The sequence below is a fragment of the Schistocerca nitens genome, chromosome 6, assembly GCF_023898315.1.
Source record: "Schistocerca nitens isolate TAMUIC-IGC-003100 chromosome 6, iqSchNite1.1, whole genome shotgun sequence".
Lineage (NCBI taxonomy): Eukaryota > Metazoa > Arthropoda > Insecta > Orthoptera > Acrididae > Schistocerca > Schistocerca nitens.
In genome coordinates this window covers 567,659,055-567,677,276 of record NC_064619.1, presented here as the reverse complement: position 1 = coordinate 567,677,276, position 18,222 = coordinate 567,659,055, and the positions used below count along the sequence as shown (strand labels likewise).

The window sequence follows — 18,222 nt, the reverse complement described above, 5'->3', positions numbered from 1 at the left end:
GAGTTTCTCTTCAAAATTCAATACGTATGACATCTGTACAATGTTTAGTTCTTGTGCAATAAATAATTGAAAGTGTTCCCGGGTTTTATGTGCACCCTGTATTTCGTAATAGTTTCATTTCATCCAACATATTCTGTTATTAGCTTATTATCATCTTCCCAAAACTTTTACCTTTCCTTTAATAGCTGCCCTAGTTGATTGGAAAATTTGTTTCCTTCTGCTCTCTTCATAGTGGCAACGTGTTTTACCGTGTGCATAATTATGTTTGTTACATAATTATTAAGGTTAACTATATTGTTCTTGTTGGCAAAATCTGATTAAGTCTTCTGTCATTATTGCTATTATATCTGAAGTTTCCCAAAGGACAGTTCGCCTCCATAGCTGAGTGGTCAGTATGGCAGAAAGCCATGTGAGGGGCTGAGGTTTGATTCCCAGCAAGGTTTGAGACTTCCTCCACTCAGGGTCTGAGTGTTGTATTTCATTCTCATCATCAAGCAAGTCGTTGAAGTGGTGTCAACTAAAAACTTGCACCAGGTGACCAGTATACCCAATGGGAAGCCCTAGCCACACACACGTTCCATTCCCAAGTGAAGAACTGCCATTTGGGTTTTACCCTACTTTTCCACTACAGTTTCTCATTATCAACTTATAGATGAATTTGCCATCATTTATCAGCTTCTGTAAATGTTTGTAAGCCTTGCTGTTCAGTCTTGGATTCATTAAATTTCTGTAATATTGTTTTTAATTTTCTAGTAGATTATAAAGTTTGCATCTGAACTCCCTCTTTGCTCAGTTGCTTTGTAATAATATGTTTGTCCTGATCTTAATTCTGTTTGGTCTTCATTTTCTCACTACGCTGCCCATAACCCTACAACATTCCATTTGATATTACTGAATTTCTCTTTGTGCTTTATTAATCTATCTTTGGATTCCAGAGGTGTGCAATTTATTGTCCCTAGCTTAAAAGTGATAGAAACAGTTGTGTTTTATGGTCCATTTTATTATCATTTTAGGCAAAATTCAAACTTCATCTAGCAATATGTGGGTGCAGAAGTAGTTGGGTGTAGCCTGCAGTTGCCAGAGTTTCCTCAGTACTCTGCTTCCGATAGTGTCCCATATGATATGGAATACTGACATCAACAGAACTAAAAACATTTTAATAGGACCCCAACCACTGTACCCGAGGTATACTAGCCTGATAAACACCTAGAACTGGGTAACACATATATAATGCTAAACTGCAGCAGAGTTCTGCTCACAGTAATCTCAGCTCAGAGTTGAGTGATTCTGAATCTCAGTGTGGAATCAATGCAACATAACTACATGTTCATCAAGTGAAGAGCCCTCAAGTTTCTAGCCAGCCACTGGGCAGTAAGTCAGGTTTTCTGTACCTGTAATCCAAAGAGTAGTGGAGACTCATCATTAAAGCTGGTTCTTTAAACTTTGTTAGTTGACTTTCTTGGGATAGTTTCTGTCTATCTTCAAAAGTCAGCCAGTTCAGTTCTGTTCTGTCAACATCTCAGTGACTCTCTACCACGTGTGAGACAGACCTGTAATCATTTTTGCTGCCCTTCTCTGTAAGAGTTTATGGGTTTAGCGTTGTAGGGTTGCCGAATCCAATGATGCACGCTACACCACGTCTAATAAACACTATTTTTATTCCTCGTAAGCACACATATACAGTTGTTTACATTCTGAATTCTCGGTACACGTCCGTACACTTTCACGCGCGACCACAGACCCCGGGCAAAAAGCTTGCCAAAAACAAAGATATTACACGCGACTTGGTCGATAGTCGCCACAAGTTCAATATCGCCTGCCAGTCCTATTTTTATGGTCCCGCACACTTGAGCAGTAGTCTAGAATGGGTCGCGCTAGTGATTTGTAAGCAATCTCCTTTGTAGACTGATTGCATTTCGCTAGTATGCTACCAATAAATCGAAGTCTGCTGCTTGCTTTACCCATGAGTGAGCTTATGTGATAATTCCATTTCATATCCCTACTGTTACACCCAAGTATTTGTATGAGTTTACAGATTCCAGCTGTGACTCACTAACATTGTATTCATAGGATACTGTTTTTGTCTTTTGTGAAGTGCACAAGTTTACAGCTTCGAACATTTAAAGCCAGTGTAAGTCATTCAGATTGTATTTCGCTGTAGATAACTGCATCATCTGCAAAAAGTTTGAGGTTACTATTAATATTGTCTGCTGGACCATTAATATACAAGATGAACAGCAAGGCACCCAACACGCTTCCTGGGTGCACCTGAAGTTACTTCTATGTCTGTCATGACTCTCCATTGGAGATAACATGCTGTATCCTCCACCCCAAGAAATCCTCAACCCAGTCACATATTTCATCTAATACCTCATATGATTATACTTTTGAAAATAAGCTTAGGTGTGATACTTCATTAAATGATTTTTTAAAATATAATTAGAGGTTTCTCCCAGTTCTTAATAGTCAGCTTTTGCAGTTACACAGTTTAATATCTTTTGTTTATTAAGAATGAAATAATAAGACTACAGACAACAGAGAGACAAGCCACCATTATTTGTATTAGAAGATGCCATGTTTACTTTTCTGTTTCATGATGTATTACTATGTACATCTGAGAAGCAGTGTAGTACTAGTCATATTTACCATATATCCATGCTATAGAGATCACTTCAACACTGCAGATGAGAATTACTGATATTGAAGCTGAATACCAGTCCAAAAGCTGCAGGACATACATTCCACCCTAATAAATGGAAAATTCTTACATTTAGTATAACAGAAAGTGCAAATGAGATTTTGTTAGGTACTTGTTCATTTGTTGAGTGCTTCAGTACTCACATTTGTAATACAGGACAGAGATCCAAGAAACATAACGAAACAGGAAGCCAGTGTTACAATTCTTTTATGTTTTCTCAATACAGGGTATTCATCTGTCACACTGGACATTATTGCTTCTATCTGCACAAACTAGTCAAAGAAATTACAATTAATATTGATCTGTAAATTGATGCAAGAATGTTAATACAAAAAAAAAACAGTAGTAATTAAATTGGCAAGTGAAACTTACACAACTGTCCATTCCCAAAAGGTACAACATCACAAAGAAGAGAATTGCCCATAAATGAGGCAGTGGCAGCATAGAAATTGCCTCTGGGTAAGTTACAAATGCCAAGCCTGGACCTAAACTGAAAATTTTGACATGTCATGGAAGTAAATTACAGTATTAAAATGGTTCAGTAACAATAAGTACATTGAAATGAAACAATAAATAAAGTTATAATGCCACAAATTATGGAACATAAGAAGCAAAACCAAATGATTTGAACATTTGTCATAATAATATGTAATATATTAGATATAGTACTAGTATACCATTACTGTGGCCTTACTGAAGAAACATACTGAGCAATGTGAAAAAATCTTCCTTAATTTTTTAAGATATGCAATAGAGCTATAATAATTGGTTGAGATTATGAAGAAAGCTTAGTGTAACAAATGCCAAATTATTTTTAGGTCAGACTGCAGCGCTTGGAAATTATATGAGAGAGACCAAAGTGAGAAAAAGCTCTGCTTTTGATGGCAGACAAATTCAGGATCCAAATAATAAAACAGTGTGAGAAAACCTCTGGTAGGCAAAGTTTCAGTACTATGAGTAGATACATTTAAAAAGAAAAATTCTGTTCCTAGCTCTCAGAATATTTAATAATCTTGGAAGATTGGGAAGGAAGGAGAAAGGTCACTCGGATCCCAGGTTGAGAGGGACTGACCTGTTGTGAGGGCAAAAGGAAACAAAGCTGAAAGGAAAACAGAGAAAGCAGGATCTCAATGATTGCACATTGACAAGCACTGTACCAACTTCGGTCCATAAACAGGACAGAGCGAGAAGTAAACATGAATTATAGAAATGAGTAGTTCAATTAAGAACTAAGAGAAAAGCAGAAGAGGGGATAAAAAAGTACCTAGGTGTGTGTGTGTGTGTGTGTGTGTGTGTGTGTGTGTGTGTAGAGAGAGAGAGAGAGAGAGAGAGAGAGAGAGAAGGAAAAATGAGGCTAAAAAAAGTAAAACAAGATGAAGAAAGCTAATTGAAAATCTCAAAAATTCGGGGTGGTCATTTTTTTTGCAAAAAGCTGTGCAGTGAATAGCTGTCATTGTGAAAGTGTTGTTGTTTGTTGATTGAACAGCTACACCCACTCTGCATCAAATACTCCCTTCCCTACAGACCAGGCGTTTGTGACAAGCATATATCTTCCAATAGCAAACCCCCTGCCAGGTTTACCAAGTAAGATGGCACAGTGATTAGCAGACTGGACTGGAATTCTGGAGGATGATGGTTAAAATCTGCATTCAGCGATCCAAATTTAGGTTTTCTGTGATTTCTGTAAATTGCTCCATGCAAATGCTTTGATGGTTTGTGTGGAAGGGCATGGTTGATTTCCTTCCTCGTCCTGGAACATTATGAGGTTGCTCCATCTGTAATGACCTCAATGTTGACAGTTAAGCCCTAATTTTCCTGCCTATCTTCCTTCAGCCAGGTTTTCCTCTCCTGCAACTACCCCACAGAGCTTGTCCACAAACAATTCTGTGAGACATCTCTTTTTCTCATCCTTTGACAAATACAGTTCCCACCTCCAAAAAACTTGGAGAGAGAGTATAATGTTCTCTACATCCATGGAATTTGGTAAGCCACCTATTCCACCTGGACCATGCCTCCTCAGGGAACTTGCTTTGGCCAAGTTTATTTTTGTGAACCCAGATTTTTTGAGCAGGGAGCTGTTGAGGGCCACCAGTTCCTCGTACTTGTAAGTAGTGTGGATGCTTCAGTGCCACTGTGTGGTGTAGTGGTGGAATGTTGTGTGTCACACAGAGCAGCGATCTTTCTTTAGCCACCCGGATCACAGAACGGTAGAAACCTCCATTAAGTAAAAAGACATGCTTTCAGTATGTGCTCATAATTCTTAGAACAAAAAGCCTTGCGGTGGGTTGGGTTGACCACTGGTTGTACCTACCACCCAGCAACCAAAACGAGCTTTACAAGCTACTCCCCCATTGCAATCAACAAACCTTAGAATAGTCTACAGTCACAGGGTACAAATGTACATTCTATGGTGTCTCTTCTTTTTATATTCAGAAAGCACTGGAGTGTGGAACTATGTCGCTGAAGTCAGTCAAATAGCTAAGAAATGGGGCACTATTAATAGAAGAAAACACAGATAAACAAGCCGCAAAGAGTTAGGATAGTTCACTTTTGTGCTTGGAAAATTGGCTTAACTCAAGCAAAAGTGATTCCTGCCAAAATATTACTAATATTAACACCAGAAAATTTCTGAAAGAATGGTCTTACAAAGGAGTAATAGACATTTGAAGTATTTTGGAGCAGGTCAATGGCAAGCTTGAAAAGACTAACACAGGAGGGAACTGAAGCTGCGAATTATTCCAGGAAGAAAAGAAGGTGCAAGAGTGCCTGAGGGGAAAAATTATACAGGTTGATATAACTGTCCCCATTCATAGCATCCTTTGTTTCAGTGGTTGGCACACCTATTGCCAAAGCAAATATGTCCACTCAGATACAGATCAGCAATGTAAGCATAAAAACATGCTTCTGCAAATAGATTTGCAAAGTAGCCACTGTTTGCACTTTGATAATGAGTAGATCAGTGGTGTACAAATCTACTAAACAACAAATTTCACCAAAGAGAGGAACATCACCAAATACGAGAAGCAGCCTGTCAAGATGCCTATCATCACCAACAACGCCATGAAAGGCAAAAGTCAAGCTAATAAAATAAAAAACTTGAAATGGCAAGTCAAAAGCAATTGGACCATCCCAGAATCATTTTGATAGATGAGTCAGAAGAAGTCCTTGATCCATGGAGGTAATTCATTATAAAGTCTGTTGAAGGGAGCCAATGATTCCATCTTATCCTTCAACTGCCATATGCCTGCAACCTCAGCAACAAGATAAAAAAAAACCTCACTGATTAAATATCTCCCAAAATGCAGTGGAACCTGAATGGATTCAGGATTCATATGGAGGAACAGAGACACTTGATCAGCAGCGATCTTGACAGTATTCAGATCTCTGTGACTGTGCTTAAAGAGGCATATTTTACAGAGTGTGGCACACCTGTACTAAGAAGTCATCTCCACAGCAAAGACTCTCTCAGAAGCTCTCAGGAACCTTACTGAACAGCTCCCATGACTGTTCACCCTTTGTTAATGCATGCAACCTGCCCCCAGGGTTGAGCTACTGGGAACCTCATGTATTCATAAGTGTTCTGAACTAGAGAAAGAGCACATATTTCAATACTGCTACAGGAGTCATTCTCTACCAACGTGTCTTGATTTGGTGTCCTGCCCACACCAATATTGCTTGGAGGGAAGTGGTTTGTGATTTGCAGTGCAATGACCACTTCCCTTTCCAGACAGAACAAGCAGTGTCCAGATGCCAGCAAATGGGTGTATTCAAAAAGAGTTAGTGGATGCATGATAATCACTGACTTTGTTTGAAAAGCGAGGCATTGTCTAGATGTGTGTGGATCATGTTATGACAGTGGTCTAGTGAGTCACTGATACATTCATCGCATTGTCTTCAGACCATCTACAAAGATGGGATGTGCCTGTGTGAAGTGAAGAATGTTGATCTACAATGAGAATCAAACTGTGCCTGCTCAGATGCTGATCAATTGCAGAGAACCTTGCATCCTTCCCATTTGAGGACCAAATGTTTCTGTATTATTAAGGAGAATAACAAGAGATCATGTCAAGAATACTTGTACTCATTTAAAAGTTTCACTAGCTCAGCTCAAAAGGATGGGACTCCTTCAGAAGGATTAGTACAGTAGGCCACCTGTAGCTGCTGTACCGAAATACATTTTCTCTTTTATTCTATATCTGTGACATGTTAACAACATAGGAAAAGATAGATTGCTAATTACGGTAAAGATAACACGTTAAGTTGCAGATATGCACAGTTAAAAGATGCTTACACATAAGCTTTCAGCCACAGCCGTAATCAGAAAAAGCTGGTGGTCATGTGTGCTTGAGGTGTGCTTTCTTGTGTGAGTAAATTGTGTGTGTTTCTTTTTCTGAGATAGGCTGTGGCTGAAAGCTTATATATAATTATCTTTGAAATGTGCTTGTCTGCAACTTAACATGTCATCTTTACAGTAAGTAGCAATCTATCTTTTCTTACGTTGCTGATATTCTGACCTGTAGTTTCCATTCTGTAACATGTTACTCATTCTTGGAACAAAGTTCTTACAGTCCCTAGTCTATACATACTCAGAGTACTTGTGGTCTTCAGACAGAATGTCTACATGTATGAAGTGCACTGATGAGAAAACAGAGACTTACTGGACATTCCTTGAACCCGATTAATAAAGCAAAAATAATTTTTTACATCTTGGTCAGATGTTTTTCAACAACACAAGCACATTGCACAAAAATAAATTTAAAATAGTGATGGAGTCATGGTTGGAAAAAAATGCTCTGTAACACAATTGACTATGTAGATAATGAAAATAAAGGATGGTCTTTTATTATAAATGTGACTGTGAACAAATCAGTTTGTAATTTACAGCATACAACTTAATTTGTAGTCTCTGTAACTTGCACAATAAAATTAACTATGAGATGAGTATGAGATAAGTAATGTCTATGTAATAATATATATGCGAATCATTTGTACAATTATGCACTGAAGAGGTGTTAATAGAACATAACAATTGTTTACAGGCAAATGAATCAGTTTGACCTTTTAGTTATAGTATCACACTAATATTATGGTTTTTCCAGAAAATTGCTGACCCAAGAAAGATTTTAAATCAGTTTTTCCCTTTTCTTTTTCCTTATTTTCTTTTTAGTATCTGTCCTCTGTTTCAATAAATGGTAATGAATTCAGTGAAATATCTAATATTTTCCCTTAAGTACCATCATCTGCAATTAAGCTGCTGGTAGTCTGTGGTAATTTTTGTTCTGTCTTCTTGAAAACAAGCCTCATAAAATTTCTGTCAATTCAGCTAATTGAATTTGAATTGATGGAAAAGGGAGATCAAGCGACTTTGGATGGTTTTTGCCCTCCTAAATAACGATTAAGTAAATGCTATAGTTCTAGGTGGTGGCAATGAAATGCAGGGCGAATTTTGATGTTGAAACGGGCCAATTAAGAGGAACAACTGACCTCTGTTACTTTGTGGTATTCGACGTTAAACAATCACAGTTGGAAAATTTTATATTCTTGAAAAAATTAAGGGATAATTTTATACATATTACAAGAAAAAAAAATATTTTGTACCCCTGGTGGGACTCGAACCCACAATCCCCGGTTTAGGAGACCGATGCCTTATCCATTAGGCCACAGGGGCTACACGTTCCATAGCGCTCCAGTTAGTGGTGAACTAGATGTCTGATCCTCTGCGTACTTTTAGCATTTAAGATTAGTGAAAATAGACGAAAGTTCATGTTTTCAAGAAATTTTAGGTTTTACCAACGCCCTTCGCCTGTGATGAGGGTCTACACAGTTTGATTCCGTTTGCTCTTTATAGTACTAAGGAACGTATGCATACATATTTTTAGTACTATTGCTAATCTGTACACGAAGTACAAGAATAATAATTTTACACATGATTACTACGGTACTTTGTTATTTCTTGTTTAATTTGTAGACTTGTTAATGCAGAGACATAAATAAAAACTCTAGTAATATATTTTCGACTGAAGCGCTCAGAAAGTGTGAAAATCGTGATATCTCATTTTTGCATCAGAACAAATTAACTGTTTGTATCTTTTGATTGCTTCCATTAAAAGTTGAAAAAAAAATCTTTTATTACTTTGCAGAACCGGTATTCTGTTAGGTTGATAATTGTGTACTGGTTCAGAAAATTATTCGTTCCAGACTTGTGTCACAGAAATACGTTTCAGCTCCTTAAGTTAATTTGTGCAACAAATTAATATAAATAACGTTTTGACAAATCCGTATTATTGCTATAGTCTGTAGCTTTCGGCATGAGGCAGAATGCTGCTAGTAAGGCGGAGAGGTATTCAAGAGCAAGTCGTATTTTATCTAGTCGTGAAAAAAAAAACATACCTACATATTCCTTTTGCTCAGATTCCTTCTGTACTTGAAGAAATTAAGCAGCAAGCTACTTTTTATATAACATCATGCACGTCATGATTTGTTTCGTGTTTTTACAAACTTCATTGCCATAACAGTTGTCCTTATTAATTTAAAGTAAAATTTGCCCTGCATTTCATTGCCACCGCTCACAAACATAACATTTTCTTAATCGTTATCTGTGTGAAGATACAAAAGAAAAAGAATGACATCCATCACTTTCCATGGGATGTAGTCCCCAAATTCTTGCCCACAATGTGTGTGTGTGTGAAACCAAACGAATGGCAGGTTGGATATCTCATTCCCAACCAGAAACAAAAAGCAAATGAATAGAATGCCTTTATTCTAAATCTCCAACGAAACCGAAAAAAAGCAAAAGAAATTTTTAGCACCAGTAAGATTATGGCTACGGTGTTTTGGGATCGTGCTGTAATGTGCATCGACTACATGCCTAGAGGTGTGACAACAAATGCCGCTCCCACTGTCAGACGCTTCAGTGAGTGACTCCACTGCACCAAAAAACAAGAGCGCGGATTGCTAACCTTCGAGTCGCCGCCCTTCACGATAGTGCACTTTCACATCTTCAGCAAGATTGCGACGTGTGTAGACGTAATAGAAAATTGTTCCGTTAATCGCGAGTATTTAGCGTCCGTAAATTGCATATTACGCAGTAAAATCGTACTAAGTGGTGTTAGAATATGCTTACTGATGCATACGTGGTACCATACACATTGTTTCTCGAAAGTGAATCAAGAAAACATATCGTATGCCTGTGGAACAATGTTTAACGGCCGTATGAATGCAACTGAAATGTGCCGTTCTAATAGAGGACTAAAAGTGCTAGAAGCATTGCAGAAAGACCTGAAAGACCCAAAAGAACACGCTAAGCTGGTGGAAAATACAGTGAAATACCTATCTACACCATCAAAAACAGAAGTTGGGAATTCCCAAACATAAGATAAGATACTTTATTGTCAAATAACGTGTTTGTATACAATCAATCGATTGAAAACATTGGTGACTCGCCAGTCTTTAACCTAAGTTGTTACAGTATTTTATATACTACAGGAAATACGTAATACATACATTGCTTATTATAATAAAAATACAACATTATATTTTAAATCTTTTCGTAAGTCATCGAATCATTACCATAGCCTTCACACACCTACGTGAAGTATGGATGTACTGAATGGGACACAAACCGCCATTCAAACTATAATTCTATGTATAAACATGAATATACAGAGTGAACGTGCATACGTTGTATCTATATGGCTTCGAAAGTATACCATTTGTACTTGTATCTTTACTCCCCATTCCTATTTATAAATTCTTCTAAACTATAACATTGCCTTTTATTCATTTAGAAATTCTTCTAGACTATAATATTTGCTTTTTAGGTATGTGCCAATGGTCTCCAATGTGGATTCCCCAAATATTGACCTTATCTTATTTCTGATCTTCAGAGCCATGTAGTATGGAGTATTTTCATATACTGTGAGTCTGTGACAAGATAGCATGTATTTCAATTTATGTCTAGTTTCATAGGCGTGTCTGAATGTATTTCCTTCAAACAGATGCGAGTTTTTCTGTTCAAAGAGAAGTATTTCAAATATGAAGATGGAAGGGATTGTCATGAAGTTCAGGCTTTCGAATAGTGGTTTGCATGAATGTCTACTATTGGTTCCTGTCATTGCTCTGATTTTTTTTTTTTAGTTTGAAGATTCGAAGGAGGTTTGTCTTTTCAGCACCCCAATATTATCCCATATCTTACAAGTGTTATGAAATACGCGTGGTATACAGTTTTCTTCACCATTAAATCCGTTACTTTGTGTAGTACTCTCATTGCATAAACTAAACTATTTAATCTCTTAAGTAAACTGTCCACATGGTTGGTCCATTGCAAGTTTTTATTTAAAGTTATCCCAAGAAATTTTACAGAATCAACTGTGGTCAGTTCTTTACCTGAATATTCTATTTGTGATGTACATTCAGTAGTTTGTTTGGTCCTGAAGTGTATGATTTGGGTTTTTTCAAGATTTAATTTCATAGCGTTATCTTTTATCCATTGTTCAAGTTCTTGTGGAGTTTGTTTCCTGGTCCTTACTAATTCATCAGTGTTTTTTGCAGCAGACTACAGCAGTTGAGTCATCTGCGTAAAGTATTATATCTGTATTTACTTTGCTTGGCATGTCATTTGTGTAATATAAGAACAGAAGTGGTCCTAATATCGAGGCCTGGGGCATGCCTGATTGAATTTCTTTCCAGCTAGAGCAAGTTTTCTCTCTCTTTTGATGTATCACCACCCTTTGGTATCCGTTTTTGAGATAATATGAAAACCATCTTATAGACTTTCCATGGAAGCCAGAGGTATCCAATTTTTGGAGCAGTAGCTTATGGTTTACTGTGTCAAACGCTTTTGAGAGGCCACAAAAAATACCAGATACACTTTGTTTGTTGTCAAGGCATTTACTTACTTTAGAGATTAGTTCATTTACAGCTTGTAAAGTGTTTCGTCCCTTCCTAAACCCATTTTGGTTATTGAGAATAATATTAACTTCCTTATTGTACTTTTCTAATTGATTACATGCTATTCATTCAACTATTTTAGAGAAAACTGGGAGTATAGACACTGGGTGGAAATTTACTAAATCATCTTGTTTTCCCTTATTGTAGATTGGACAGACTTCAGCATATTTCAGTCTGTCTGGAAAGCAGCCCTCATCAAATGATTGGTTTATTATTTTACAGAGTTGAGGTGCAATGCTGTCACTTCCTGCCTTTATGATATTTGTTGGAATTTCATCCCAGCCCAAAGATTTAAGATTTTTTAGGTATTGTATGACGTTAGGTACTTCATGACATGATACTGCAGTAAATTTAAACTCTCTTGATTGCTGCAGTACTGCATCAGGTCTTATTTGTGGAAGTAAGAAGTTATGAATTTTGTTTGTGCTTATGAAGTATTATTAAATTCTTAACAGATGTGCCGAGTGTTAGTAACAGTATTCCCACCAATTTCTAGTTTGTAATCAAAATGTTTTGATTCTATTTTTTTGTATTTGATTTTGTACCTAATAAATTCAGCATCATGGTTTGTTTTCGCTTCCTTATGCATTTCCCTCTTTCTAATACTAGAGATCCTGATACCTTCCGTAATCCATGTTTTACTTTTATTGTATTTATCACGTGTTGATACGAGGGGAAAGCATTCATTGAAAATGTTCTTGAATTCAGATATGAAAGTGTTGTAATTATTGTTTACTGAACACTGGTTGCTGAAGGTCCAGTGGGTTTCCTTTGCTTTCAAGATAAATGTGTTTATATTTGGCTGGCTGAAATTTCTGACCAATTTCACTGTGGGCCTATATGTTTTGTCTATATATGGCAATGACATAAAAAGTGCTGAGTGATCAGATATTCCTAAGTCTATTACATGTTTTTATGTATTCCCATAATTTTGACTGCTCACTGTATTATCAATGCTTGTGGTAGAAGTGGCTGTTACCCTGGTGTACTCAGTAAAATTTAGTGTTAAGCCGTTTGTAGCCAACAAATCCTTCAGGGTGGTAACAAATCTGTTTTCGTCTCTTATATCTATATTAAAATCAGAACAAATTACAATCTTTTTATATGGTTTCCCTACCTGCGACCTACTTAGCAGAGTTTCAAATTTCTTTAGAAATGCCCTAGTAGCCCAATATTCCGGGACATGATATATGCTTACGATTAGTAAACTGTATTCAGAAGCTCAATGCAACAGCTTTCGAATACCTGTTCCTCATTTAAACAATCGAAAGTCGTTTTGGCTTCGAAGTTTTGTGTCTGTTCAACTAATATACATGATCCCCCATACCCCTTTTTTCTGCAAAAACTCGATGCTAACTTGTATCCTGAGAGTGAATTTAGTAGCTTGACATTGTCCCATTTAAGCCAATGTTCATTCAAACATATGACTTTTACAGAGTTAATTTGCCCTAAGAGTATTTCTAAGTCACATAGTTTGTTCATCATTTCTCCCGACACACCACCTATGTTTGAGTGCATTATGAAGCTGTTTTTACTGACTAAAGAATTTACAGTATCTATTAAACTGTCGGCAAAGTTTACACATATGTGAGTTGGTACTGCAAATTTACGGTGCCTCGCTTTGTTAGTTCTTTCGGACCTAATTCCATAGGAATTGGTCTGCCGTATTAGTTTCCCTGTGAAGGAGCTTCCATTGCAATAACGGTCTGTTTTCGTTATCATGAGATATCTGTTCAAGTACCTCGTTAATGCTCGCAGCTTATCTTTCCCTACCATGTTTGTTGTGATGCATTCCATGGCGCGTAAAACAGTTTCTTTCGTAAGTATCAATATCTATGACCTTTACATTTACAAATTGGCACAAAAACTTTTTAACTTACAATTCGTTCGTCGAATTTCTTTGTTAACACACGACCAGTCCGGAAGATCATATCTTTGTGGGAGTGTTGTTACAATTACGTTCGTAAAATGCAGGAACTGCAGCACTGTGCTCAGCTTCTTAACAAAGGCCATGGTTCATTTCTGTAAACATTGTTTGCACCTCCTGTTATCACCTATAACGAACCAAAGGAATGTGCAAAAGCCAAACTTAATTCAGACAGATTCCTGTTACCCTTAAGAACCCATTTTCAGTATCTACCAAAGACAGTGAACTTCAAACGAAAGAAGCTGACAATTCAGATAAATCATTTTGATCTCTAGTGGCCGTAAAGAAACGCACAACGCTTCATTACGTCGAAATACTGTTTCCGAAACCAGCTGTCACGAAATGAAGGTAAACAAGCAGTGCAACAACGTAAACAAAATGTTACCAAAAAGTGTTAGAATAGTGTTGCTTTCTGACTGCCACGGCAGAGGGATAGCAGAAATTCTTCGTTACCAGCAAGATCTCAATGTGACAAGTGTGGTGAAATCTGGAGCAGGAAATACTGAAGGACCATAAAAACAGTAATTGTGTGTCGCAAAACCAGTGTCTCGTGATAGTAGGCGGCGCAAATGATGCATATACAAATGAACTGAAAGTAGCAACAAGAGTTTTAAGAGAGAGAGTTTGTACATTCGAGGATCAGAAAACAATTGTGCTATGCATACCAGTACCATATAGGCATGACCTTATTGAATCGTCTTGCGTAAACAAAGAAATCCACGAAGCAAACAGGGCTTACAAAAAGATTTGTCAGCCCACTTGAAATGCTGTTTTTCTCGCCATAAATGACCTGGAAAGAAAGCATTTTACAAGACATGGAATACACCCAAATAAGTGGAGCAAATCATTAATGTGCCAGAGGTCAAAATGTCCATGAAAAGGGTTTTTTCTACAAGTGATAAATATGACAATTGCAATGCCAACAGCAAAAGAGATCTGCAAAGTATCGTGAACATGCAAGGCTGTCAGTGACATGGAAAGCCCTGCCTGCCTAATGAATCCAGCTGTAGCAGTGCTAGAACATAGAGAAGGATCAGATATATAAGTAGGTGTCAACAGCAGCATTAAAGACTTAGAACTAATGTCTATAGAGGCAAAGGAAATGATCACATGTACATCTACACAACCAACAACAACAGCAATAGATGAGTCAGGAGCAACTCCACTGGAAGAAAAGGAAACAACAGCAAGTGAAATGCACAGTGTAGCAATCAGGCAGAAATCAGTCCCTCCACAGCATCTGAAAGATTTTTTAACATCAAACACTAAGAGGAGGAGGCACCACGATAAGTACAACTATGTTTGCAGTACTTCACCAGAATATACAACCCATAAAAACAAAGTTCAGCAACTAGAAGTAAATTTACAAACACTAGAGAGCTCAGTTGTGTGTCTTACAGAACACGGGTGCTACGGGAATGAAATCTCATATTTAGCCTTAAACTTGCTTGTTTCCACAGTAGACTCTCCATGAAAGGCGGGGGTTCATGTATTTATGTGAAGAGAGATCTTTCATTTAAAGACAGAAATGACTTTATTGCATTAAGTGTTGATAAACATTTTGAACTCTCAGCTATTAAAGTAACAGAACACAAAATATTAAAAATTAATGGTAATTTGTGTACCGATCACTGAGTGGTGAGGAGGATATTTTTTCTTAAAACTAAATCAGACACTGGCTAAGGTATCCTGCTCAAAAACGAGCATAATCGTCTGTAGGGACTCCCCCCCCCCCCCCCCCCCCAGGGGGTCCACAACTCTTTTGTGGATACGTGCGTAGTGAGCACGGGACCCCGAGCTAATGTGGCCCTCCTTCCTTTCCGGGCTGCATACCTTCCTTTTCCGCATCCTTCCCTATCCCCCATCTTCGCCCCCCCTCCCCTCACCTCTGGCTCTTTCCTTCCCTTTCTCGCCCTCTGGGAGTATGGTTTGTGCCTACGTCCGGAGACGGACGCTCGTAAATGTAACGCATTCTTCGCCTTCTCTGCTTGTATGTCTTCATCCTTCCTGTGTCCTTCTCTTTTCCTTACCTCTTCTCTTTACCCTTCTCTCTGCTGCGGCGTTTGAGACCTCTATTCTTTCCTTTCTCTTTCTTTGTTTTTCCCTTTGTCTTTCTTCCTCCCTGTGCGTGTCTGAAGGCCGACCCACGCATTTTCGTGCTTAGCCGGTGACGGGGTAACGCGTAATTCCCCGCCCCGGTTAGACATGTAGGACAAGCACGTACCCCTGGTAACGGCCAGGCCCAGGGAGGGGTGATTACCCGAGCTGATACCTTCCGAAAGTGCCGATTGGTCCCTCCGTCCGTTTGTCGGGAGGTGTGACCTGAGGCTAGGCGCAAATTGAGACGCGTATAGCGCGTGTGGCACGACGCAGCGCAGCGCGCGTGTTTGTAACATCACAGGTTCAAATGGGACCGCGCAAATTGCGACGCGACGGGACTGGGACGCGACACGCGCCTGTGCCACCGTGGGAAATTTGAGGCGGGGAGCGGAAAAGTAGCCCGACCATATGCTCACATCGGAACGGCGCATATCAGCAGTGGTAGTATTGCCAATACGATAAATGTTGCCTTACTGTGTACTGAATTTTATTGTCTTTTGGTAGTGTTTCGTTTTTCGCCATTTAAACGCTCACCTTTCTTCGTTAGCACGTTATACTTTTCTGTTATTTATATCTGCATAGTTTTGTTTTGTTTTTCTTCTGTCAAGAAAAATGTATACTTCAGTAACTGATGAGCCATTGGCCGCTGGAATTGCACCATATGCCTCCGCGATGTTTTCAGATCACAAGAAGGGACAGAGGGTAGTGAATAAGGAAGCAAGGAATATTATAAAATCAAAATGGTTCAAATGGCTCTGAGCACTATGGGACTCAACTTCTGAGGTCATTAGTCCCCTGGAACTTAGAACTAGTTAAACCTAACTAACCTAAGGACATCACAAACATCCATGCCCGAGGCAGGATTCGAACCTGCGACCGTAGCGGTCTTGCGGTTCCAGACTGCAGCGCCTTTAACCGCACGGCCACTTCGGCCGGCATAAAATCATGTAATTAAGAATCAAGGCAGGAAAGTAAAGCAAGGTTATAAAAAATGGCTCGGAGCACTATGGGACTCAACTGCTGTGGTCATAAGTCCCCTAGAACTTAGAACTACTTAAACCTAACTAACCGAAGGGCAGCACACAACACCCAGCCATCACGAGGCAGAGAAAATCCCTGACCCCGCCGGGAATCGAACCCGGGCGTGGGAAGCAAGAACACTATCGCACGACCACGAGATGCGGGCAGCAAGGTTATATTCTCGCTGCCTAGTAAGCTAGCGTGTCTGTAGGATCTGTTACAAAAATTTAGAAAGGGATAATCTCCACAGGTGTGATCTCTTTGTGCTTGTGGTAAAAAGCGTCCAAGATCTGAAGTATAGAAGTTTCACTGTGATTACTCTGATATGGATGTAATAATGTAATACGACACACTGTACTACATGCATGTGAACAACAGATTTCCACTGCAAGCTAGAAACAGTCGAAAAGCAGTCACAAATAACAATGTTTTAATTGGTTCGCCGATGAGAAAAAGCATTTCAATTGTTGCATGGACATTGTCAGCATTAATAAACTAATTATACAACAACAGGCTACAAAAATGAAGAAAATGGTCGGTATTATTACGAAAGTAGGAATATCCTAAAACAGTGTTACGATTAGATATATTTAATTTGTTGAAATGCGCTGCTCACAAAGGCAGATGTACTTTCATGACAATGTTTTTCGAACTCCATCTCAATGGCTAGCTTGTGCATTCCTGTCGCGCGCATTATCCTTCGCTGGTGACAATACACTAACCATTGTGTTGTGCGACAGATCAATTGTTTATTTTTCTCAATAAAAACTATTTTATTTGCGATCACGCATTGTCAGTTTGGCAAGCCCTAGGTGAGTAAACAGTATCTGGCATGTGCCTATCATTCCGCCTGAAGGAACGCTCGTCATGATTTTAATACTGCTCAGATCAAGAGAAGGAATAAAATCCTTTGGTAAGTTTCCATTCCAGTCGCTCAGTGTTAAAAATACGATGGGTTAAGGGGATTCCACCAAAATTCCAACAGAATTGCCAATCTGTTTTTGTGTGAGTTGTTAACCTTTTCTCATTCGAAGAAGCATCACCATTTATGAGTAAAGGCCACATTTCTCTTGGTGACTGGTTTAATTGTACTTCCTTTGTCACAATGTAATTTGCCAAACTCATCTCACAGCAGCTATTGAGACAGAATTCCGATACGGAGGGCCTCATTAAACAAGTAATTGGCAATCACAGAGCTCAATAGCGTACGAAAAACCTCATAGTATCGGTTTGCAGTAACATAAAAGAAGAAATTTCATGTTTATTTTCATACTAGGAAGCTCTTGTTTCGCTAGCTGTCGATAACTCTTAAAAATTACAGTCACTGGAGTGAAATAAATAAAAAAAGAAGTATAGGTAGTGATATATCGCCATAGATAAGAAAGTTCCGTGTGTTTAATAATTGGCAAAACACTCTCCTCCTTGTGTGCTATCATTCGCCAAACTTTCGTTTCGATATCTCGAGCGGTTTAGGAGATACGAGAGATGCGAGTATTTCATTCTCGCGGTCGTGAGATCGGAAGCGAGC

The 18,222-nt window shown here is 38.5% G+C and overlaps 1 protein-coding gene and 1 non-coding gene across 2 annotated transcripts in view; both read right to left on the bottom strand.

Annotated features, from left to right (window-relative positions):
* Positions 1 to 18,222, bottom strand: part of LOC126262253 (sodium- and chloride-dependent glycine transporter 1) — a 144,631-nt gene that overhangs the window by 13,882 nt on the left and 112,527 nt on the right. The window contains exons 10-12 of the mRNA XM_049958739.1: positions 3,071 to 3,183; positions 2,842 to 2,970; positions 2,647 to 2,746 (exon numbers count right to left, since the gene is read on the bottom strand). Coding sequence (XP_049814696.1) covers positions 2,647 to 2,746; positions 2,842 to 2,970; positions 3,071 to 3,183 — 342 coding nt within the window. The remainder of the gene's footprint in view (positions 1 to 2,646; positions 2,747 to 2,841; positions 2,971 to 3,070; positions 3,184 to 18,222) is intronic.
* Trnar-ccu (transfer RNA arginine (anticodon CCU)) lies at positions 8,294 to 8,366 on the bottom strand. The gene has a single exon. It is a non-coding gene; the product is annotated as a tRNA-Arg (tRNA).